The sequence below is a fragment of the Muscardinus avellanarius genome (genome assembly GCF_963383645.1).
Source record: "Muscardinus avellanarius genome assembly, chromosome: 8".
In the NCBI taxonomy this organism is placed as follows: Eukaryota; Metazoa; Chordata; class Mammalia; order Rodentia; family Gliridae; genus Muscardinus; species Muscardinus avellanarius.
Genome location: NC_137794.1, coordinates 108,889,025 through 108,914,647, shown reverse-complemented (window position 1 = coordinate 108,914,647; position 25,623 = coordinate 108,889,025). Strand labels below are relative to the sequence as shown.

The 25,623-nt window shown below is 48.2% G+C and overlaps 1 protein-coding gene across 2 annotated transcripts in view; it reads right to left on the bottom strand.

Annotated features, from left to right (window-relative positions):
* Positions 1-25,623, bottom strand: part of ZDHHC14 (zDHHC palmitoyltransferase 14) — a gene marked incomplete at both ends in the record, with an annotated part of 280,239 nt that overhangs the window by 100,953 nt on the left and 153,663 nt on the right. For both annotated transcript variants that reach the window (XM_080700038.1, XM_080700039.1), the window contains one exon: positions 9,150-9,310. In XM_080700038.1, the coding sequence (XP_080556164.1) occupies positions 9,150-9,310 (161 nt within the window). The remainder of the gene's footprint in view (positions 1-9,149; positions 9,311-25,623) is intronic.

Below are 25,623 nucleotides of genomic sequence, written 5' to 3'. Positions count from 1 at the left end.
GAAGGTGGCTAGGCAGGGTGCACAGGCCCCAGGAACCTCAGCTTTCCTGCAACTCTTGGCCAACTTGCTAAATGCAGGTCCAGAGGCCCTTTGCAACTCAGTGAGACCCTGTTTCAAAATAAATAATAAAAAATAGGGCTGGGGGTGTAGCTCAGAGGTAGAACGCCCCTGGGTTCCATCCCCAATACTGAAAAAAGAAAAGAAGAAAAAAGAAAAGAAAAGAAACTAAAGGAGTCGCCAGGCTTCTCCATGAGGCTGTGAGATCTGAAATGTTCCATGACTTGGAGCCCTGCCTGGGACCAGCACCCTGGAGGAAGGAAGGAGCACAGAGAGCTGCTGCCCGTCACAGGGACGCCACACGCACAGCCTTCCTAGTGTCACTGGCAGATGGCGCGGGCCTCAGACGTCCACCAATGCGCTGTGGACAACCCGCTCCTCGCTCTGCCCATGTTCCTGATCCGCACGCTCCCTAATGCCCCAATTCTTCCCCCCTCTGCCCTGTCCACCTTGACGTCTCCTCCTCCTCCTTGCGTGGTGCTGGGGATGGAACTCAGGGACATTCTACCTCCAAGCTACACTCCCAGCCCTTTAATTTTTTATTATGAAACAGGGTCTCACTAAATTGCTGAGGCTGTCTTCGAACTTGTGATCCACTTGTCTCAGCCTCCCAAGTACTGGGTTACACGTGTGGCCAACATGCCTGGCTCCAGTTAACCTCTTCTTAGTCCTGTTTCCGTTATCACCCCTCTCCTGTCACGGCCTAGGCTATGAGAATTTACATATTACAATTACAATTACAGAGCCTTTCCATTTGCTAGCAAAGCATGTCCACGTGGCTCTAAGTCATTACTGTGCTGGCTGAACACAGACTCTGAAAACAGTGTGTCATGGGGGGAGGGAGAGAGATTTTGTGTATGGTACTGGGGATTGAACATAGCAGTATTTTGAGCTACAAACCCCTGAGCTACACCTCCAGCCCTACTTATTTTATTTTTTTGGTGGTGGTACTGGGGATGGAACCCTTCTACCTCCAGGCTCCACTCCCAGACCTATTTTTACATTTTTTATTTGGAAACAGGGTCTCTTAAGGCAGCAAAGCTGGCTTCCAACCTGCGCGCTCCTCCTGTCTCCGCCTCCCAAGCGCGGGGATTACAAGTGTGTGCCACCACGCCCAGCTGCCTTATTTGTTTTTAATTTTGAAACAGGGTCTCACTAAGTTGCGGAGGACCTCATCAATTTGCTGAGACTGGTCTTGAACTTGCAATCCTCCTGTCTCAGCTTCCCAAGTACTGAGATTATAAGCGCGCACCCTTCTTATTTAAAAAAAAAAAAGGGTGAGAGCCCCTTTTTTGAAACGGAGTGACATCACTTCTTGCGGGGAGGAAGGGCTCATCTGTTGAACAGAGAACGCGCCGTGGCTGCACACAGGCACCATTCAGGACAAAGATCCTGTGGGAAACCAACTTCCCAGCTCCTCCTCCCTTTCCTCAGTCAGATCCTTTGAAATCTTGTGGTATTTCTCCAAATACCATAATTTTGAGTTATGCCATGTGGTTTCCAGCTTTCTGAGGTTGGGATTTTTTTTAACAAGAAAATTAAGAGTTTTGACATTTGGAGCCCCACCCTGCATTCGCGTGGGGCGCTCCCTGCCCCCTCTTCCGTGGCACCCGACATGCTAGATAGTCCCAGCGTCTTCCCTCGCCAGGCAAAACACAAGTGAAACCAGAGCAGTAACACGGAGCATATCACCAAGAGAAATGATCAACGCGAAGCCAGACTAGTAATGACCAAAAACATCTCCCCAGACCAGGCGACCTCACGCTGAAGGAAACGAAGTTGCCGAGAGAAGTTGTCCCTGTAGAAGCGGTAGTTCTGTAAGAATATTTAGGCTGGCCACTTTCACAATATTAAAAAGAACTTGATCGATAGAGAAAATCTTAGGTACAGATTTAATGCAGAAGAGAAATAACTCCAATAAAAATAATTTTAGTAAAATTAAAATGGAAACGAAGGGAAGTTGGAAATGGTTTTACTGCAATAGAGGAAATTGGTTCAGGTCTTCAATGGGCTTAAATATTATTCTCCTCAGAAAGCATTTTAACAGAATTTCATCAATGTCATGAAAATTCCAATTAAAATACCTCCACCCTTGAAGAATTAAGATGACTTGGTTGGGCGGGCGTGGTGGCGCACGCTTGTAATCCCAGCATTCGGGAGGCTGCGACCGGAGGCTCGCGGTTTGCGGACAGCCTCAGCTACTTAGTGAGGCCCTCTGCAACTCAGTGAGACCCGGTTTCAAAATAAAGAATCAAAAATAGGGCAGGGGGTGTAGCTCGGAGGTCAAATGCCCCTGGATTCCATCCCCAGACCCGCAAAAAAAAAAAAAATGTCTTGGTTGGCTGGGCATGTTGGCACACACCTGTAATCCCAGTACTTGGGAGGCTAAGCTGGGAAGATTGCAGATTTAAGGACAGCCTCAACAGTTTAGTGAGCCTCTCAGCCACCTCGTGAGACCCTGTTTCAAAACAAAAAATTAAAAAGGGGCTGGGGTGAGATCTGGAGGTAGAATGCCCTTGGGTTCGATTCCCAGTACCACCCCCAGCTCACACATGTCCCGGGTGGGAAGAACCCCAGCAATTCAGGTTAGTGGGCCAAATTGTCCACTTTGGCTGTCGGGAGCTTTCCCAGAAGGGCTCTGTCCAGGACCAGGTGGAGCTGGGTCGCCCACAGTCTGGACGATCCTCGGGATCTGGAAGTTGCTGAACAGTCTTTCCTAAAACCCCCATCTGCAAGATGTCAATTTCCAGGACTAATTTGGGCAAACACAGAAGGACCTGGACTGTTGGTGACGGGTTCTGTGTACCACATGGGAGACCTCTGGAGAGGTGATTTGATCAAATGTTGGGGGTCAGGGGAGATAGAGGAGGAGGAAGGAAGACAGGGAGGCCCAGAGAGAGGGATGCACGGGGGCGCACCTGCACACACGTGCGCCCACGCTGTCTGGGGGCAGTGACATCCTACCCCATCAGCGAAGGCGCACAGTGGACGCTGTAATTATTTGGATTCTGCCACCGCGCGGGTGAGCGTTGTGTAGCCCCCGCACCCTTAGATCTGACGCCACCTCCACCTAACAACGCGCTTGGTATCTGAGTTCTGGGACCCGAGGAGCTTCCTAAAGCACCGGCCTTGCTCTGGGAGTTCACAGGGCAGCTCTGACTTCCCCGGCCTTGGCAGGGGGGCTGAGATGACGTGCTGGGGTGTGAGGGAGAGAGGTGGGCCCACTCTGCACCCTAATTTGGCCACTAGGAAGGTCTATCTCTGCCTCATTGAAATTAAATGCCTCCGTCCTGGCATTCCCAGCACAGTGTCTTGTCTTTTTCCCCCACTAACTCTAATTAGCTGCTTGGTGTCTGATCGCCTCTGGGTGAACTGAGGAAACTGAGTCTGGAGGAAAGTGGGTGAACCGAGTCTCTGAAGTAGAGTCTCCAAGGAGGAGGCGTCCAGTGACCCGGCGTGGCCTTCTCCGGCCCCCAGCAGCTGTTCTTTGACGTCTTTTAGCTACACCCTAAGTCGTGGGGGACATTCTTCCAGAAGATAGAAGTGCGAGGAATTTCAAGAGCTGCACAGCAGACCCTGTAACGCAGAGCAGACCCCAGGGCCCGGGGCCTTGCTCCTCGCCGCTGCTTCAGTCCTCGGCAGACCTTCACTGAACTACTCGGATGGCTGATTCCCAGTGGCTAGATGAGCTTTTGTAAGTAGGAGATTTACAATACGTAATTAGAATTAATAGCCCTAATAATAAAAAGTTTCCAGACCTCATTTTTCATTTTTTCTTCTTTAGCCAGCTAGCATAAAATAATATGTTAGGGTGAAACGTAAGCATATTTTCCAGACCCCATGGTGTGCAGGAGACTCTCTGTGAAGGGCAGAGCAGGGATGGAGATCAGGCCCCAGGATGAACAGGAACATCTGAGCAGGAGGGCGGTGTCCAAAAGACATGCCCCCTTCCCTCCCCCCACCCTCTGCTACATGTTCCTGCCACACTACAGACCTCTTTTATTTTTTTTTGGTACCGGGACACTTTACCTCCAAACCACACCCCTCCAGACCTTTTTAAAGTTTCATTTTGAAACAGGGTCTTGCTAAGTTGCTGACGCTGGCCTCAAACCTGCAGTCCTTCTGTCTTAGCCTCCCAAGTACTGGGATTATAGGTATGCACCATCACATCTGACTTGCGCTACCACACTTGGCTTGCGGGTAGTTTTTTTTTTTTTTAATGGGAATCTGTGTTTATAGAAGGTGGAAATAAAGAAAACTTGCAAATAAATGGCCATTTAACTGAGCATTTGTAACATGGCTGGCACCTCCCCGCAATCTCCAATCCTGACCACAACTCCACATTGCTCCTATTTTAAAGATAGAACGTGGAGGAATGTGGTTCAGAAAGTGTGTACTCGTCCAGTGTTGCACAGTTAGAGTGACAGAGCCAGGGTTCCAATCACGGTGATGAATGTCCTCTCCTACCCCTTATTCTCTCCTCTCTCCTCTCTCTCTCCTCTCTCTCTCCTCTCTCTCTCCTCTCTCCTCTCTCCTCTCTCCTCTCTCCTCTCTCCTCTCTCCTCTCTCCTCTCTTCTCTCTTCTCTCTTCTCTCTTCTCTCTCTCTCTCTCTCTCTCTCTCTCTCTCTCTTATTGAACTGAGGGGTTCTCTACCACTAAGTCACACTCCCAGAACTTTTTATTTTTTATTTTGAAACAGCCTTATTAAGTTGCTGAGGCCAACCTCAAGTCTGTGATCCTCCTGTCTCAGCCTCCCAAGTACTGAGTTTATACATGTACGTCATCACACTGGACTTATTGAGGTAGAATCTCCATACTATAACAGTGACCTACTGTAAATATACAGTTTAGTGAATTTATTGCATTGTACAACTACTGCTGTGGTCTAATTGTAGACCATTTCCCTGTGCTCCTGCCCCTGCCCCTGCCCTGGGCACTATTACTCTACTTTCCAAAGGTGTATCCTTCGGGGCATCTTCTAGAAATGGAATCAAGCAATATGTGGTCTCCTGCATCTGACCTATCTTGTACCAGCATTGGGAAGAGGCTTCAAAATGTATCAATGTACACGTATTGAGAAATATTTCCAATTTTCAAGATATATCTGTGGTAGTAAAAGAAGCCAGGGGCTTCAAGGAAAGTGCTGCAAATCTCCAGGTGCCAAGGGTGATAAGCGAGAGAATAGAAGCGTAGGTAGGGCCTTTTTACATTTCTAAAGAGAGGCAGACTTCCTCAAGGATGTGGGGAAATCCCAGACTCCAGATAAGCAACTCAACACATTTTGGAGTGTGACAAAAGGCATGGGGTCTGAGCTGGAGACAGAGCAGGTCAATAGCAAACGACCTGCCCGGATATAGTCGGGTCAGAAGACTGGTTACAAAGATACTCTGTGTCCAGGAATCTCGGTGCCTTGCTTCCGGGTCACCCCACTTATGTCACTCTGTGGCGCGGTGCTTTACTCTGAGCTCCAGCTTTCCCTCTTTCTAATGGGGCCATAGCAGTTCCAACTTGTATTTCTTATTCTGTAATATGAACTCATTTAAATCTTTAGCCAGAGTCCGGACTGGTGTACATCGGTCCCAAGTCCAGGACAAGGACCCATGGTTTTATGGGAATGATCTCCGGGAGCCTAATAGAGGTCCCCAGGGACAGTTTCCCAACCATGACAGGTCAAACTGTAACGTAGTGACTTTAAGGTCATCTGTGTTGTAGTAGGCATAGATATTTTGCTCAGTTTGCTTACCTTTTAACAGTCCGTGGTATCATCAGTTTATCCTTTAGTGGACAGCTGGGTTGGGTCCAGTTTTGGGTTCTGAGGTTTAATGCCACTATGAATATTCATGAGCTAGTCTTTGTCAGGACATATATCTTCTTCTTCTTTTTTTTTTTTTTTTTGGTCTATATGCCTATGAGTATAATTGCTGGGTCATATCTTTAACTCTTGGAAGAATTTCAAGGAACTATGTTCCAAAGTCGATGTGGCATTTTATATTCCCATGAGTAATGCACGAGAGTCCCAGCATGTCCACGCCCTCCCTGACATCTGTCACTAACAGCCCTTTTGAACAGAGCTACCGAAGCGAGGGGGAAGTGGTAGGTGCCTTACTGTGGTTGCTTTATTTTTTTGGGGGGGGTTTAAGCACAGGGGCATTCTACATCTGAGCCATACCCCCAGCCATATATATGTATGTTATTTTGAAACAGCCTTACCAAGTTGCAGAGGACCTCACTAAGTTCCTGAGGCTAGTCTTGAACCTGGGATCCTCTTGTCTCAGTCTCCCAAGAACCGGGGCTGCAGGCATGTGCCACTGCGCCTGGCTCCTATGACTAGAGATGTTGGCATCTTTTCATGTGCTGACTGGCTCTTCATATATCTTCTTTGGAAAAATGTCGGTTTCCAGTTTCTCTTTATCTTTTTCTCTTTCATCAGTGTAGCTAACGGTTTGAAAATATTGTTGATCTTTTCAAAGAACCAACGTTCGGTCTCATTGATTTTCTTCTACTGTTTTTCTGCATTCTATTTCATTGATTTTCTCTCTAGGCTTTATGAATTTTCTTACGACTGCTTGCTTGGAGTTCAGATTGCTCTTCTTTTATAGTTTCTTAAGATGGATATGTTTTCTTAAGAAACATATACATCTTAAGAAACATATCTTCTATTCCAGTAAGGGCAACAGGAAACTGTGCTTATGTTTCTTAAGATGGATATAGTTTCTTAAGATGGATATGTTGATCCCCCCCCCCATACTCCACTCAGAATTGAATCGGCCCCTTCACAAAGGGCTGGGGCTGGCATCCATGTCTACTCCTGACCTTGCAGAAATTCCCTGCCTTCGGGAGCATCCCAGGCAAGACAACAGATCCCCACCATGTTACCCAACATTCAGTGGGTTTTTCATAAAGAACCACCCCTCAACTGTGCCCCACTCCAGAACCATGCTTTCCCTGACCTGGCTCGCTCATAGAACCCATGCTTTTGGGGTCTCTGGGGCACAATTGGATTTAGAAAGTATTCAGGTTGTAAAACACTGCTCCAAGGTTATCATTTTAACAACAGTCACAGAAATGCAAGGGGGAGCTGGGCACAGTGGTGCACGCCTGGGATCCCAGTACTTGGGATACTGAGACAGGAGGATCGTGGGTTTAAGGTCAGGATTGGTGACTTAGTTAGATTCTGCTTCAAAAACAAAAGGGCTAGGGATGTAGCTCAGAGACAGAATGCCCCTGCGTTCAATCCCCAGTAATAGAAGGAAGGAAGGAAGGAAGGAAGGGAAGGAATAAAGGAATAAAGGAACGAAGGGAGAAAGGGAGGAATGCAGGTAGGTAAGGAGGTAGTTCCTCCTCAACTTCTTCTATTCCAGTAAGGGCAACAGGAAACTGTGCTTATTAGCACTGTGTTTGCCACAGAGAACGCCACAGTCTCTGCCCCTCTCAGGCAGGCAGGAACCCGTCCTAACCTGGGGGGCTTGCTAGCTGCGCGGCTGCTCTCTGGAGGGGGCCGCAGAAGGACATCTCGCCTCCCCAGCACGGGGCCAGGCTCGCACTGGGGGACTCTCCAAGCTCCTTGCTGCTGTGATGCGGCATGACTGTGCACCCCCTTCTATTCCTTGAAGAAAACTGGCCTGACCTCCCTCTCTCCCCAGGGCTGTGAGGAGCTGGGGGGACAGGGGCAGAGACCTGGACCGCTGGCTTCTAGGTCCAGCTCCGCCACTTCCTCCCACTTAAGCCCCTCTTTGGGCTTGGGTTCCTGTGTAAAATGGATGTAACAATAATGTCCTCCTCACACGGGGGCTGGGAGCTGAACAGATGCAGCAGAAGCCATGATGGGCTTTAAAGTAGAGTGCTATAAAATGTAAGACTTGAAGTGGCGAGTGAGCGGGCCTTGCCCCTCATCCTCTGACTCAGTGGCCAGGAAAGAGACCCCGCCCCACCACTGCTTCTTCCTTCTCCCTTCTTCCCTGCCTCAGGGAACAAGAAGGCTGCCGATCCACAGCTGTCACCACACGCTCTCAGGATTGACTCCTTTCCTGCTCCCCTCCTCAGCTGACAGGGGCGAAGGATGAAGGATGAAGGCAGATGCTCAGAGAAGGACACAGTTGTGCTTTCACATCTGGGGAAGGGGAGACCAGTGCGGACGCTTTGCAGCAAGGATCTCGCCTGATCTTGTGGAGGCTGCAAAGGGAGGAGGTCCACAGAACAGGACAACTGGGGAGGCCTTATCTCCATGAGTGACTTTTTAGGGCTGAATGTCGTGTCCATGCTGAATGATCACCGCCTCTGCCCCTTGTAGAACTGACCAGAGACCCCAGCAAAGTCACAGTCACAAGTGCCACCTTTTTTTTTTTTTTTTTTTTGGTGGTACTGGGGTTCCTGGAAACCCTTCTACCTCCGGGCTACACTCTCAGACCTATTTTATGTTTTTATTTGGAAACAGGGTCTCTTAAGCCAGCGAGGCTGGTTTCGAACCAGCGCGATCCTCCTGTCTCCGCCTCCCAAGCTCGGGGATTACAAGCGTGCGCCACCACGCCCAGCACAAGTGCGACCTTTTAAGAGCACCCAAGGGCAAGAGAAAGCTCCCTCTTTAATTAAAAGCCTTTAAAATGGTATGTTACACACGTCATTAGGATCTGTTTTATTACCTTCAGAATTGATTGCCACTGACTTCTTAGCCCAGGGCTTTAATTTCTAAAGAAAAGTAAATCTAGCCATCTCGACGGACATTGCAAGTGTAGGCTATTGTTAGGCCTAAATACAGGACATTGTGCACCCTGGGCTGGCCAGACAGGGCGGCGGGCTAAGGTGTGCCCTCTCCTCGTGTTTGAAGCGGCAGTGGCTGTAGAGGGCACAAGGGAACAGCAAGCTGGCCCTGCGGATCTCACCACCGGGGTGTGCCAAAGAAACATCTGGACGCCCTGCTCCCTGGTGGGCCACGGGCACCCTCCCCAGCCCCGCACAGCCCACCTCGTACTCAGCTCGTCCCCTCGGGCTCACACCTGCCCAGGTACTTTCCCTGCTGCCGGCCAGCGCCTGCCCTCCCCCAAGGGCCAGCCGGTGGGAAGCCACCGAAGGCTAAGGGCCACTCCACGGTTACCTATTTGCTTTTCCAGGTCAGCGGCTTCGTCCGGCGTGGCTCTCGGGAGGACTCCGGGGTCGCTGAAGCTGGTGCGAAGCAGGGTCCCCATCACAAAGAAGAACAGGATGCCACCGGCCACAGGGATGGCGGGCGTGAGCTTCACCGCCAGGTACGGACAGCTGCCGGCAGGGAAAAAAGAAAGGAAAAACAAGGTTAGGACTAACAGTGAAAGCCTTGCTCTCTTGGGAGCCAGACATATCTGGGGAAGGACGCTGATTTCTATGGCAAACTCTGTTAAGAATTTACAGCCGGGCGTGGTGGCGCACACTTGTCATCCCAGCATTCTGAGGCTTAGACAGGATCACGGTTGGTGGGCAGCCTCAGCTACTTCGCGAGGACCTTTGCAACTCAGTGAGACCCTGCTTCAAAATGAAGAATAAAAAATAGGGTTGGGGGGTGTAGCTCGGAGGTAGAATGTCCCTGGGTTCAATACCCAGTACCGCAAAAAAATTAAATATAGGGCCAGGCGTGGTGCTGCATACCGTAATCCCAGTGACGATGGGAGGTTAAGGCAGGAGGATTGCAAGTTTGAGGCTAGCCTCAGCACTCTAGCAAGACCCTGTCTCAAAATAAAAAATAAATTAGGGCTGGGGTAAATGAAAAATAAAAAGTAAATCGGGGTTGTAACTCAGTGGTACAACACTCCTGGGTTTAATCTCCAGCACTACCACCACCACAACACAAAAACCAATACCCAGTCACTCAGTGACACAGTACACCTGGATTCAGTCTTCAGTGCTATAAAAAGAGGGGGAAAAGGAACAAGAAAAAGAAAACAATATATTTGGAGACTCTGCAGTTCTCTCTTATGGACAGCCCAACCCTCTTTTGTAGACATGATAGCCCAAGCCCTCTGCTCCCCCAGGAGAAAGGCAGGCTGAAGACTGGACATACTCCTGCTTGCACATCAGCCGACGACACACAGAGCTCCGACAAACACACAGGTGCCGTTTGACTGCACACATGGCCCAGCCAGCTGTGTCCCCAGCCCGCTCTGGGAACAGAGAGTGAGAAGACATCAGCTCAGAGCCAGCTTCATCAGACTGGGCCTTCAGGTGAGAGCCCCGGAGCTGAGCAGATATAAGGATCGGCCCTGGCTCCCAGCGGGCTCCTTGACCTCATGGGGTTGTAGCCAATAGAAGAAAGCTCAGTCCTTGGAGCTAAGGGAGAGTGGCTGTGCACACTTGCAATCCTAGGACTTGGGAGCTGAGACAGGAGCATCGCAGGTTCACAGCAGCCTCAGCTACTTAGTGAGGCCCTCTGCAATTTAGTCAGACCTTGTCTCAAAGTAAAATCAAAAATAGGGCTGGGGTGTAACTTGGAGGTAGAATGCCCCTGGGTTCCAGCCCCAGGACCACAATAAATAAATAAATAAATAAATACATTAATGAATGAGTTAATAAAAAAAGGCTGGGGTGTAACTTAGAGGTAGACTGCCCCTGGGTTCCAGCCCCAGTACCACAATAAATAAATAAATAAATAAATAAATAAATACATTAATGAATGAGTTAATAAAAAAAGGCTGGGGTGTAACTTAGAGGTAGACTGCCCCTGGGTTCCAGCCCCAGTACCACAATAAATAAATAAATAAATAAATAAATAAATAAATACATTAATGAATGAGTTAATAAAAAAAGGCTGGGGTGTAACTTAGAGGTAGACTGCCCCTGGGTTCCAGCCCCAGTACCACAATAAATAAATAAATAAATAAATAAATAAATAAATAAATACATTAATGAATGAGTTAATAAAAAAAGGCTGGGGTGTAACTTAGAGGTAGACTGCCCCTGCATCCAACCCCCAGTATCAGAAATAAAAAACAAAAATGGAAAAGAAGCTGGTAGAGCCGGGCGTGGTGGCGCACGTTTGTAATCCCAGTATTTGGGAGGCTGACACAGTAGGATCGTGGTTCTTGGCCAGCCTCAGCTACTTAGGCCATTTGCAACGCAGTGAGACCCTGTTTCAAAATAAAGAATAAAAATAGGGGTGCATCTCGGTAGAATGACCCTGGGTTCCATCCCTAATAACCTCAAAATATAAATAAAGAAAAAAGAAAAAAGAAGCTGGTAGAAACTCAATATCTATGACATTTCCAACATCTCTGGCAGCCGCTCCCACACCAATTCCCCACAAAAAGAAAGCAAAGCCGGGCGTGGTGGCGCACACTTGTAATCCCCGCGCTTGGGAGGCGGAGATAGGAGGATCGCAGGTTCGAAGCCAGCCTCATTGGCTTGAGACCCTGTTTCCAAATTTAAAAAAGTATAAAATAGGTCTGAGAGTGTAGCCCGGAGGTAGAAGGGTTTCCAGGAATCCCAGTATCACCACCAAAAAAAAAAAAAAAAAAAAGAAAGAAAGAAAGAAAGAAAGAAAAAAGAAAGCAAAACCACGACATAGAACGCTATGATGTCACACCTCTGTGGAGTGCCAGGCGTGATGCCTCTTCGCGGGATCCAGGGGAAAGCACAAGAAACTGCTGTGTCGTCCATGTCAGTGTGAGCCCGCCCCAGCTCAGAGGCTGGGGGAGAGAGAATTCAGCCAAGGGAGTGAGAAGATTCAAGGGCTTTCTGCAGACAAAAAGGATTGCAAGAAAGCTGGGCTGAAAGCCCAAAGCACGGAGCTCGGGTGCTGAAAACTTAACTCCCAGAGCAACAGGGCGGGGCCTTAAGAGGAGATTAAGTCAGCGAGGGCTCGCTCCCATCAATGGGTTTCCCTTACCATCACAGGAGTCAGGTCTGCTATTAAGTTGAGCTCAGCTCTCTCTGGTTGATTTGCTCTCTCCACCTCACGCCTTCTACGGGGGATGAGCCAGCCAAAGGCCCTCAGCAGATGCAGGCCCCTGCACCTCGGACTTCGCAGCCTCCAGAACTGCCAGAAGTCAACCTCTGTGCTTCATAAGGTGTCTAGCCTCAGGTGTTCTGTTAGAGCAGCACCAAAGAAGCAAGACATCTCGCTAGGAAAACTATTCTTTCACATTATGGAAATGTCTCTTCAATCCAGTTGTCCAAGTGGTACCGCCACGTGTAAAGGGAATCACTGTTTTTTCTTGGGAGTTCTCAGGCAAATACTGACATGATTAATAGTCGTTAGTGGGTTTCTAGCATTTCTAAAACATTTAGTTTTATGATTTTAAGTGCTGAAAAGCTTCAAGTTAAACATTAATGAAACTGGGGACATTGTAATCAGGCAAATAGCACTTAATTTATACTGCTGGGGTCAAGAAAAAAATATTTTTCTGTAACTGAGTTTTGTTTTTTTTAGTGGTGCTAAGAATATTTTATTTTGAAACATGGTCTTGATATATTGCTGAGGCTGGCTTGAGGCCTGTGATCCTCCTATCTCAGCCTCCCAAATATTTGGATTACAGGTGAGCACCACTACTGCAGCTGGCTTTCTGCAACTAAGATCCTCTGGGGTGGAACCCAGAGGCTTTCTACCTCCGGGTTATACTCCCAGACCTATTTATATTTTTATTTGGAAACAGGGTCTCACTAAGTAGTCAAGAGCCTCACTAAGTAGCTGAGGCTGGCTTCGAACCTGCGCAATCCTCCTGTCTCAGCCTCCCAAGCGCGGGGATTACCAGCGTGCGCCACTGCGCCCAGCTGATCAGCAAGAGTTTTGAAGACAGTGTCACGCCTGGGCGTGGGCCTGGACTCCGGGGCGTGGCATTGAATTTGAGGCAGGTAAGAGAGAAGTCTCACCAGGAAATGATCATTTTGCCATTAGAGACTCAATACAAAGGGACAAGCCTCACTTAACAGTGCACTGAACTCAGAATCTGACGTGTATATAAGGAGCTGTGTCTCTCTGACAGGGTGCAGGCCTCAGGCTCTAGAAATAGATACCCTCCCGGGGTACATCTAGTAAGTTGACAGGCACACTCAGCAAAGAGCTGGTGATAAAAGTCGATTGCTGAGAATCTGGTGTCTCCACCTCGACTGAGACAGCAGCCCCGGGCTCCTACGAGGGGCCCGGGCTCTAGACGCTCAGCAAAGCACTGCGCTGTGGCACCAATGAGCCATTAGCTCTGTTGCTCTTATTGGCATTTAAAAAGCAACTTTACAATGCACTAAAGCCTGAAGGATGTGCTAGTGTATCATAATCAGAAATAAATAACCTGTGTTGAAATCACTCAAAACAGTGGATCGATGTTAAATTTGCTGATGTTGATGTGTACGCCATAGTTATGTGAAGGTGCTGATTCTTGGAAAATGCCCACTGCTGGACCCAGGAAGAAAGAGCCATGATGTCCTCAGCTCAGTCTCCAACAGTTTAAAAAAATTATGGCAGACATACAACTAATGGAACAATTATTAATAATAGTAGCCGGGCATGGTGGCGTACGCTTGAAATCTCAGTACTTGGAGGCTGAGACAGGAGGATCACAGGTTCGCAGCCAGCCTCAGCTACTTAGTTGAGACCCTGTTTCAAAATAAGGTATAAAAAACAGGGCTGGGGTGTAGCTCAGAGGTAGAATGCCCCTTGGTCCCATCCCCACTCAAAAAAAAAAAAAAAGTGGACGTGGATAAAGGGTATATGGATGTTCTTTGTACTGTTACTATTCTTGCAACTTTTCTGTAAGCTTAAAATTATTTCCAAATAAGAAATTAAAAGAGAGCTGGGTGTGGTGGTGCATACCAATAATCCCAGTACTTGGGAGGCTGAGACAGGAGGATCACAGGCTTGAGACTAGCCTCAGCAACTTAGTGAGAACTTGTTTCAAAATATACAAGTAAATAAAATAGTGCTGGGGCTATAGCTCAAGGTTAGAATGCCCCTCAGTTCAATCTTCAGACCACATGCACACACATGCTTTCACATACATACATGCATGCATGCACACACACACACAAATAAAATAAAAATACAGGCCATATTAAGAGCATACAATTAACCCAGGTACTAAGTAATAGAGTTTAATTATGTATATGTAAATATCTGTAATTAAATATATGTACATATAAATATATACACATATACATATATAATCTATATAAATACAAGTGCATATATATAAATGACCTTACACATATTTGTGCATAAATGTATAGGGGGAATTATTTATACAAAATGCTTAGATCAATTGTGTAAAAGAAAAATTTCCAGGAAAATTCATGACTGGCCATAATTTGAGTACCGTAGAGAATAACACCCGGCCCTTGTCTTTCCTCCTCATCATGAATGGCTTTGGTAAGGCAGCCTCTGCACAGCTGGGCGGGTGTGCTTCCCTGGGGCGTTTAGAGAGGGCTGCCACGTGTGCAGCGGGTCTGGCCTCTCCCAGTGGGTGCTTTGGGCGCAGGCAGCCTCCTCCTGCCAATGCGACCTGGTAGGTCTTAGGTTGTCTGGTGGTGTTTGTCATCCCCCTTTGAGGGCTGAAATGTGAGCTGGTTGACCCTCAAGTCTGTCTGTCCCAGCTCACAGAGGCGGCCTGCTCAGAGCCAGCCACAGAAACAAGTCCACCTTCCCCTAAACTGTTTCTTGTTACCCTAGGTGCACGGCGGCCAGGGCTGTGACATTCTGGGGCCTCTCAGCTCCTCCACCTCCCTGAGGAGGAGGGAGTCCTCTCCTCTGCTAGAGCCTAACACTCCACATCAGAGATCAACGTCTTCAACTACGCTGTCTGTTTCCGGGCACATTCTCCCCCGCAGACAATGCACTGTGGTTTAAGCTATTTGCACTGGACGCACATTCATTTATCCAGGCTGTCCCAGCACAGGGGGAAGGGGAGGCTAGAGATGACCTGCAGGGGCTCTGTACCTGGCGGTCGAGCATAGCGGCACTGTGGCCCGACTCTGAAGCCGGCTTTCTGTCTCCCTGGTAATCCTGCCCCGTCCCCATCTCCGTGGGAAGACTCGGGAGGGTCTCACGACTCCTCTGATCCTGTAGGAAGGTAACAGGATGTCCTTCAGCCCCTTCAGGCAGCAAGCACTGATGTAAATAAAAGTGCCGCAATCCCTGTTAAAATGGGCGCTCTGCCTGGATTTTAGGGTGAGCCCTCCCCTCCCCAGCTGGCCAGCTGCAGTTCCCTAGACCTCCATGCCTGGAGAAGAAGAAAGCACAAGGTGTGGAGAGGGAGGCAGCAAAGTATCCACCTGTAGTTTTGCTAAAGGGTGATGCCGCGCTCTGGGTCTACCAGATGTTAAAAATGGACTTTCCCTAATGGCACACCTGTGAGTGCTTCAGCAGCTCTGGGGGTGCCCAACACAACACCCATCTGCCCTTCCTCTTCCTCCTCCCTTCCCCTAAGTGCCAGCCCTCCTCCACCTGCCCAGCTCTCCCTGCCTGTCCTCCAGCTGCCTACAGCAGCCACTATCACTTTGTCCTCCACACTCCCTGCCGGAACCCGCAGTCACCACCTCGGCCAGGTCTCATCACAAACACCTCCCTCTGCAGATACCAGCTACAGCCACGCCCTCTCGGCATCTGCATTATTATTATCCATGCAGTCCATAGGCAGAATCTCAAAGTGAGAAATAGCCCCGAGAGAAGGTGTGGTTGCTGGCCGAAAGTACTCTCCACTTTTAGATATTCTTTCATAACTATTATTCTTTTAATAATGATTCTTTTAACTCTCCACAAGAATTGCTCCGGTGGTGTAAGATCAGGACTGTGAGAGAAACTGAGTCCGTGGAAAATAAAATTTCTGGTAATTTGTCCAAACCTCTAAATGCCCTTGGCTTTGTTCAGATGGTAAAAGAACTTAGAGATTAGGTGCAATGGTAGCATTCCAGTCAGTAATAACAAACACAGATTTCCTCTCAATCTTTGACCCTCAACCTAATCAATAACTAACCTAGAGGGGGAGGCGACCCGATGCCTCTAATTACCTCTCTTTGTGATCCTGCCCAGATTCGGGAAGACAAACGTTGAGTGTAACATCAAAGCAACCCAGTTTATGAGCAACTAATACTGCCCAATACAATGGAGCGGAAGGCTAGGAAGATTCTTGACCTTTACACCCAGTATGAGCCCTGCCCGAGATGGGAGGGGCACCACGTGGCCAAGGAAAGGATATTGCAAAGGGTCTGGGACAGGAATATGGATTATTTATAAGATGAATAGGTTTCTAATAAGCCTATCGTTTGGGGAAAAGTGTTTCACAGCTAAGGAAGTATATCTGACAACTAAATCTAAAAACTACATGGTATTTTTGGTGTTTGTCTGCCAAACTGTGTTGTGAGTTTGCTTAAGCTTTCAGATTTTAGGAGGTAAGACGGCAACACCCGAAAAAACTATCACATCCACCTGAATCACCACATCCCCCCACGCTTGCCATACGGACTGAGCCCAAAAGATGGAAAGTTCCAAGAAAGTTAAAGAAGATTCCCCGAGAGGCCTCCAAGCCTTGGGCGTGCCCGTTTCTTCTGGAAGATTGCCCTTTGGAACTGCTTGTCTGAGAAGATCCGGAGTTATCTCTTGAAAGCCCCGAAAGCTCAGCCCAGTTTTTTTACCTTTGTTTACATGTCATTCACTATTGTTTTACAGTGATTGCATTCCCCTCCTTTTCTCTTATTATTAACTTTACTGGTGAAGGGTATAAATTTTTCGGGGTTCTTGTAATAAAGTGTCATTAGCTCAAAAAGCTCTTGTCCATATCAGATTCTTTCTAGAAAGCGCTGCCACTAGGAACTTAAAGAAATTTAGTTCCTAGAAGGGAAAGAATCGCTGCAGATAAGAGGCTGCAGTACCTCACCCTATCCTTCCCCATCATTTCTGAGATTCTCGACCGCGAGTGGACTCGCGCCCTATTTGGACTGAGTTGGTTTATGGCATCCCTCCAAAGCCCTCAGTACCTCCCCTTTATCTGTAAATGAAGGTCAAGCTCCTCAGGAGGCATCCACAAGCCCTTCCCTCTCAGTGCGGTGCCTCCTAGCCCTTGCTCCCCCTCGCCCTGTTACATCCAGGGCCAGTGGCTACCTTCACTCGCTGAGTTGTAAGACAGGTATGACCTTTGACCCTGCCGCCCTGCTTGTGTATCTGGACCACCTCCCCCACCTTCACATTCTGGTCCAATAGCAAAGGCAGGCGCAGAGGCTGCTTCCTTCCCTAAATGCCCCCGGGGTGGCCATTCGCTCCTCCGCTGTGCTGCTGAGGCTTGCTGCAGCCAGGCTGCCTGGACCTCATGGATTGACAGTCCCCTGGGCTGAGACTGGGCTCAGGCCCTCTGGGTGCCCTTCACAGCCCCTAGCACGATGCCTGGCACACAGCAGAAAATGCCACCAGGATTGGTAAGCATTTGAGTCACTGAATCGAATAATCAACCTAGTGACATTTCCTACGATTCAGCAAAGAGGAGGAAAGTCGAGTCTGCAGCCCCTCAACATCGACCTTGCACCTGTGTCTACAACTTCTCTACTCTCCTGAGCTCAGTGGAGACGACAGATTGGTTACTGGGCTCCCCGCACGTCCTGAGCGTGGTCTGCTGGCGTAGCTACATCCTTGAAGACCTTCCATGCTCTAAAGTTCTGGCAGCTGAAGGGCCCTATGTGCGTACAACTGTGTGCAACGGCAGGTGCTCAGTGACAGGCCTCTGTGGGGTGAAAGACGGTACTGACTTCTCTTGGACAACCCCTTCATCCAAGCAGTGGGGCTCCCGCCCTGAAGCCATGAGATGGAGCTACCTTTCAACTGCTCCAAGGAGGTCGGCAGCATATGCAAAAGCAGCCCCTGCCCATGCCCGAGACCCCGAACGTGGGCCTATAGAGGCAGTGAGATGGAAGGGTCGTCTTGGCCGGCCCTCAGCGCCAGCTAACGCGCTGTGTGCGGCACAGAACACCCAGCCCGGCTGGACCACTGGGAAAGGGCGCCTTCGCCTGTCTGAGCAAGGATGGATGCGAGCCGGGATTCTCAGTGCCATCTGCGGAGAGGAAGACTCCGCCCCCGAGGCCTGGATTTCATACAAGATGATGCTACAGCTGCCAAAGACATAAACACCAAATGGAGCCCTATTTCTGTCTCAAGAATTGTGACCTACATACAGCTCAGGGCAGCGCGGAGAACAGGTGACAGGCATCTTCGTCTTCATAAAGCTCAATTGGAAAGTGACGGGAGGAAAAAAACAACCCAAAAGCGTGCATTTTCAGAACATAAAAGAAATTAGTTAATTTAGCCCAGACAAAACAAAAGCAAAACGACAGAGCCTTTACAAAGCTTCCCCCCGCCCCATCTCATAAAGCAGCGCAGGCTCTGACTCCGGATATGAAGATGATTAAACACCTGTGTACAAACTGCCAGCTTGCTGTGCCTTTCAGGCTAAAAAAGGCCATTTTCCAGGTAATAACTAGAAAGTGTAGCATTGGCACAGGATTAAAAGAGACTTTTTTCAAATATTATAGCAGTGTTCTCAAATGTTTAGGAAAATAATTTTTGTGATTTGTTATTTGTACATAAACAGTAGAACTGTTTTCTGGGTGCTATAATACCTGAGACCATGCAATCAGAATATTTTGCCAATAAAATATACAGGCATAAAATTATTTTATCATCAGGTGCTGCTGTCTCAGAATCAATGCTGTCATTAACATCCATAGAGACTGCCTCACAGGGTAGTTTTTTGTTTTGTTTTGTTGGTACTGGAGATTGAAGCCAGAGGAGTTTTACCTCTGAACGGCACCTCATCCCCAAGACTTTTTTAGTTTTTGTTTTGAAACAGGGTCTCCCTAGATTGCTGAAGGCCTCACTAAGTTGTTAAGGCTGATCTCAAACCTACGATCCTCCTGTCTCAGCCTCTCAAGTACTGGGATTACAGTTGTGTGCCAGCATGCCTGGCTAACACAGGGTAGAATCTGACATAAATCTGATTTCTTGGATTAAAGACTCAGAGACTAAATTCACTTATTCTTCTTTTCTCTTTTTTTGAGATACTGAGGATTGAACTCGAGGCATTCTACTTCTGAGCTGCACCTTCAGCCCCTTTTTACGTTTTGTTTTGAAACAGGGTCTTGTAGGTTGCTCCCACCCAGCTCTAAATTAATTTCTTAACCATCTCAGTTTGGAAACCTGGATTTCATTATCAGAGAGTGAGGTCTCTGTTTTTTTCTGCAGGACAGTCTTCGGGAGAAGATTAGCTTTACTTAAGAACTAAACAAAACACAGGCGTATTAACAACATGTAGCAGAGACATTATAAACACATGTCCCTTGGAACGAGAAGCGGGGAGCCTTTTTCCATATCAAAACAATTTAAGTCATCTTTTAATGTTTTTGTCTGCAGATGGATACATGTACAAAAAGTTCCTGTTAATAAGAGCACAGGACTCCTAACTAAGAACAAATGGGCTGCCTTCAATAGTTTTGTTTTGTCCTCTATATGAAAGCGCAGACGTGAGAACTGTCCTTTAGACGTAAAAATGAGGCACGCGTTTATTATCTCATGGGGAGAACGGCAGTCTTGCTTCACGTAGGCTGCACAATAAGTGGGATTTTATGTTTCAGAAATCACAAAGTAACCTCTTGTTTTAAATTTCAGATTCTTGGTCACGATGCTCAGTAATAAGCAGCTAAAGCCGATGGTCATGAAGTACAATGATCCGGGCCAGTGACTCACCGGTCTGAAATAATGGCGGAGCCGCATCGTGAGAAATGAGGATGAAGGAGTTGTGATACAAATGACCTTTTCCCCTTGTTATATGAGTCATTATAAAACGAATGTATTTTCCGCCTATGAGCAAGGATGTAAGCCCCGTTCATTTTGTGATCTGTTGCTTAATCACATATTTAGAAATATATGTATCAAGTCAGGCATGGTGGCACACGCCTGTAATCCCAGTACTTAGGAGGCTGAGACCGGAGGATCGCAGGTTCAAGACCAGTCTCCACAACTTAGCAAGATTCTATTTCAAAAATTAAAAAAAAAAAAGAATAGGCCGGGCGTGGTGGCGCACGCTTGTAATCCCCGCGCTTGGGAGGCAGAGACAGGAGGATCGCGCAGGTTTGAAGCCAGCCGCGCGCGCTGGCTTAGGAGACCCTGTTTCCAAATAAAAACATAAAAATAAGGTCTGGGACTGCAGCCCGGAGAAGGGTCCCATCCCCAGTACCACCAAAAGTAAATAAAAATAAATAAATAAATAAATAAATAAATAAATAAAAAGGACTGGGTGTATAGCTTGGAGATAGAATATTCCTGGGCTCAATCTCTAGTACCAACAGAAAAGAAAGAAATACATCCACTACTATAAGGCAAAGACAAGCACATTACTAGGAGACAAATAGAGAAAAAAAAGTAGGTTTAGAGATAATATGCATTCAGCTCGAGAAGGAGACATAACAGGGCGATTCTAGACGACCCAGGAGTGACGTTCCTCAGGGACACCCCGAGAAGCCCCGGTGTTGGGAGCCCCCCTCTGACTTTGTCCTAAGCTTCCCAGATGCACACAGGCGTGAGTCTCCCACATTCCTGCTGAAAGAGATAATTTAAACCAGTGGAGCCCGAGAGTAAGGAGCACGGAGCCAGAGGCGGGCGGGGACAGAAGTCCGCAGTCCCACTGGCCTCTCCTCACCTGGGGTTCCGTCTGGCTGACTACCTGAGGATGGTTGGTGGCTTTGGGGCTCAGTGAGGGAAGGCAAGGTGACAGTCGCCCTACCAAGGAGAGAAAAGTCACCAGGAACCTGTTGGCTCTGATGCAGAGATGCAGAGTTCCACAGGACAGGACCGGCCGGCAGTCCCGCCTCCCACCTGAGGCGCCCTAGGGGAGGACAGGCGGGGCTCTGTGCTCAGGTGAGCTGTGGGGAGCGGAGGAAGCGGAAGGATGCAGGACAGCATCAGTGTCCTTCTTCTGAACCTGGGCCTCCCAGGCCACTTGGATGGATCTGCTTAGAGTTGCGGAACCTGGGTCTTGTAGCGTAAAAATACAGCCTTCAAATCATAGTGTGCAGTCAGTCCAATTTACCGGGGCAAGGGCTTGTTAGGGAAAATTGTGGTGTTTCGACGTGTTTCTTTTTTCTTTTTTGCTGAGCAATTTTGAGTTACATTTGGAATTCCAGGAAGCCAGAGGCTTCTGGGTCGAGTGAATCACAGGAGGAGAGCCAACATCTTCCGCCCCACACTGGCTCTCCGATGGCCTTACGTGACTGCGTGGGCGCAGCAACCATGTGTGTCAGGCTTCCCACCACGGTCCTGACTTGGACGATGGTGTTGAGGGATTGTGTGGGACCATCGGACTGACTGGCCGTAGCAGCCATAGCCTCTCGATTTGGGGGCATCCTGGAGGAATACGGCATTGGCAAGGGCCTCCTGGCAGTGCTCCGCCTGGGGCAGGCTGGTAGTGTGTGCAGAGGAGGCTCCACACACTGGTCACCACCGTACAGACTGGGGGCTCGCTCCGGCCTTAAACAGAATTCTAAGGTTTGGTTGCCTGCGCCCCTGGTTACGTTTGGAAGGCCGTGGAATCCGCTTCTGATTTGGCACTTCTGTATAGAAAGTCCTCAGCAGGACTCTAGCCCTGCTCGTAATTCCATATCCCATCAAATCTAAAGGACCTGAGTTCCAAGATGCATCATTCAAGAAAAAAGTTCCATGCCGGGCGTGGTGGCGCACGCTTGTAATCCCCGCGCTTGGGAGGCAGAGACAGGAGGATCGCGCAGGTTCGAAGCCAGCCACGCGCGCTGGCTTAGGAGACCCTGTTTCCAAATAAAAATGTAAAAAATAGGTCTGGGAGTGTAGCCCGGAGGTAGAAGGGCTTCCAGGAACCCCAGTACCACCAAAAAAAAAAAAAAAAAAGAAAAAGAAAAAAGTTCCAGGAAGATAAAATTCTTTAATCACCTGTAATCTTCACTTTATACTTACTAAAATTGCCATGTTAGCCTTATTTAGACATCGGTTTTAGGATCCTATGTCACTATTATATGTATGTGCATACATACAAAATAGTGAGTGTGATCACAGGGTCAGGGGCCCCCACGCTGTCCACAGGCTCGGAGCCTGACCTCCAAAGCCTGGCCCGACTCAGTGTCAGCGCCTGAGGTCTTCCACACTGCACCCTTCGATGCCATCCCAGCCACAGTGTGCAAGTCCCCTGGGTTCCCCTCCTGCCCCCCTGGTACACACACACACACACACACACACACACACACGCACACACACACACCATGTAAATACTTGTTGAATTTTAAAAAGGGGGAATGTTAAAATATTAAATCATGCCTGTGTTTTTCAAAACTCAGCGATCAGTAAGGAAGCTGTTTGACAGTAATACTCTCCCTTGGGTCAGAACCTCAGAAGGCGGGGGCCCCTGGTTCCTGCGGGTCCTTGCAGTATCTAGTGTGGTTGGCTGTGGCTCAGGGTGCGGAGGGCCATATATTTGAACACAAAACTCAAGTCACCTCCCTCTCAACTCTGGTCTGTATGCAGTTTCTTACAGGATGTTACTAGAAACAGTTCTCTTTGTTGCCAGCCCTGTGGGGTTTTGTACTAAATTGTGTATTTATATATTAAGGGTGATAAGTTGGGTCCTGCACTCATGTGACTTCGCATCACATGACCTCTGCACGGGCAAGGGGGGTCCGAAAACCCCGCGAGAATTGGGTGTTCCCACGAGTAAACCCCCCATCTTGCGAGATGCATACCTTGAAAAGGAGAGCCCGCCTCCTCTAGCTTAGGACAGGTGCCCGGCCCCACGGTGCCTCGCCCTGATCCCCAGGAGAGCCGTGCAATTAAAACTTTACATTCGCCGGGCGTGGTGGCGCACGCTTGTAATCCCCGCGCTTGGGAGGCGGAGACAGGAGGATTGCGCTGGTTCGGAGCCAGCCACGCTGGCTTAAGAGACCCTGTTTCCAAATAAAAAATATAAAATAGGTCTGGGAGTGTAGCCCGTGGGAGTGTATCCCGGAGGTAGAAGGGCTTCCAGGAACCCCAGTACCACCAAAAAAAAAAAAAACAAAAAAAACAAAAAAAAAACTTTACATGCCACATGTACCGGACCTCTCTCGTGTTTTTCACACTCCGCTGTACTCACATATTTTTATTTTACTCGCATAATTTTTCATTTTATTTAACAAAGGGCAGACACAACTACGCCCGCACATCCCTGTTGCACAGTAAATTAAAAAGAAGAGAAGAGAAAGGCAGGGGACAGGTGCAGTGCCACCCATGGGCCCGGCTCCACCTCCCCGGCCCTGGAGACCCGGAGTCTCAGATCCATGGTCAGTCCCTGTTTGTCTCCTTGGGTTGGGGCTGTAATCCCAGTACTTGGGAGGCTGAGACAGGAGGATAACAGGTTCAAGGACAGCCTCAGCAAGTAGTGACACTCTCTCCTCAACCTACAGAGACCCTGTTTCAAAATAAAAATAAAATAGAACTGGGGGTATAGCTCGGAGGTACAATGTCCCTGGGTTCAATACCCAGTACCGCCCAAAAGATAAGCAAATAAATAGATAACAAATAAATAAATAAAAAATAGGGCTGGGGCTGTAGCTCAGAGGTACAGCCTCTGATTGAATCCCCTGGATTCAATCTCTAGTAATACACACACACACACACACACACACACACACACACACACACACTCACACCTAGAGAAAGGTAGTGGTCAAAGCCAATGATCTGGGCACAGTCCAAGTGCCATCCATCAACTAGATAATGTCAACCTGAAGATTCTGAGAACCAGAGTTTTGTCACCTGCTCTGTGCTCCATGGTCAAAGGAATTACATTCATTAGGTGGACACTACCCCAGATACCTTTCGTGCTTTCAATCTACAAAGTCTTCTTTAAAAGGAAGGCCACACTCCCCCTGGCGCACCCTCTCCGGAGTTGGCCTGCATTTTCCCTTGAATATGTATTTCTTGGTTTCCTAAATACAGTTCTATCTCTGTCTCTGATTGGCTTGCGCTGAAATCCTTTCCTGCCATGTAAGCCAAGGGCCTCAGGGTTCCTGAGTTGAGTTCCCCTCTTACCCGCACTGGGAATTCCTTCATGGAATTATTTTGCCTCCCATGACACCCCCAAAGGCCAGGTGCACCCCTCAACCTTACTCCTCTGCAAAACGAGGGATGACCAGGTAAGTACTTTTTCCTTTATCGTGTTCCCTGAGGCCAACAAGGAGCTGAAGATTTGGTTTCTAACACAGCACTGACTGTTCTAACCCCTCCGGAGTCATCTAGGACGGATGCAGATTAGAAGCAGCCAGTCTTTTCAAAGAGATGCGTTGAGTTCCGAAGGCGCCGCTGCCTCCTCCACAAACCCACAAAGCAAAGCGGTTCTCAACAGAGACACCATGGTTTGAAAAAATAGCATGTAAACATTTTAATAACTTTTATTTTATTATTTTGTCTACAAAGAAATAGGGTTATTTTTCCCCAGAGAAAACAATAGAGTTCTGCAGAACATCCTGTGTCTCTATGTCCTTCTCCTGTTACAGTTTTATAAATTATCTTAGGCTGAAATGGGATTAAGTATCGAGATATATAACATTTATACCAAATGGAACTATAGTGCTTTTGACAAGAAAAAAAAAAGGCTACATAGTTATTCAAGGGGGAAAAATGTTCTATTTCCCAAAAGGAGAGAAATAAAAAGGAAGTAAGGCCAGAGGTTAACAAGCTCACGAAGGAGCCCTTTGGCAGCACGCCGGAGACTGTCGGATGAAGACAGCTCAGGGCGCACATTTGGCGGGAACGTGAACAAAACGTGGCGTTTTGAGAGCCTCTGGATACGGGGCTGCTGGTGGGGCCGCCGATTCATCTCTCCCGTCCCTAAAGGGGCAGCACTTAGCGTCTATTAACACGATTCCTTTTCCCCACCGAAAGCATCGCCCGGGCTATTGCCATCTATCCTTGGTAAAGTGCCTTTGCATTAAAACCCGGGGGAGGCACGTCTGCTCGACACTGGGAGAACGCCTACCATGTAATTATCCAGCCCAGTTAGAAGACAAGGTCACAACAAAGAGGTCCAGAGGGGAGGCCCGCCCTGCCAGCTGCACAGATGTGGCTGCACACGTGGTTTCTAAAGCAACAGGCAGTGAGACGGCAAGGCTGCAGGGGATGGGCGGAAGCTCAGTCTGACTGTGTGCCTCTGTTTCAAGCAGTGTCACATGCAACGATCCACACAATCTCTGGGGAGAAACTCGGTGTTGTTGGTATCATCGACACCACTTTACAGATGAGAAAACCAAGCCCTAAGAGGTTCGATAACTTGACGGAGGCCAAATCAGCTTGTAATATTCAGGACCAGAATTCCAGACAGATGTGGCTTACTCTGTCCATTATACCACAATGGGTCTACACATCTTTGATTTTTCTTTTTTAGTACTGAAGATTGGACCCAGAAGGGGGCTCTACCATTGACCTACATCCTCAGCACTTTCTATTTCTTTTTAAATTTTGAAACAGGGTCTCAGTAAATTGCTGAGGGTCTCAGTAAATTGCCAAGGCTGGCTTCGAACCTGTGATCCTCCTGTCTTAGCCTCTCAAGTACTAGGATCACAAGCAGCAGCCGCAAAGC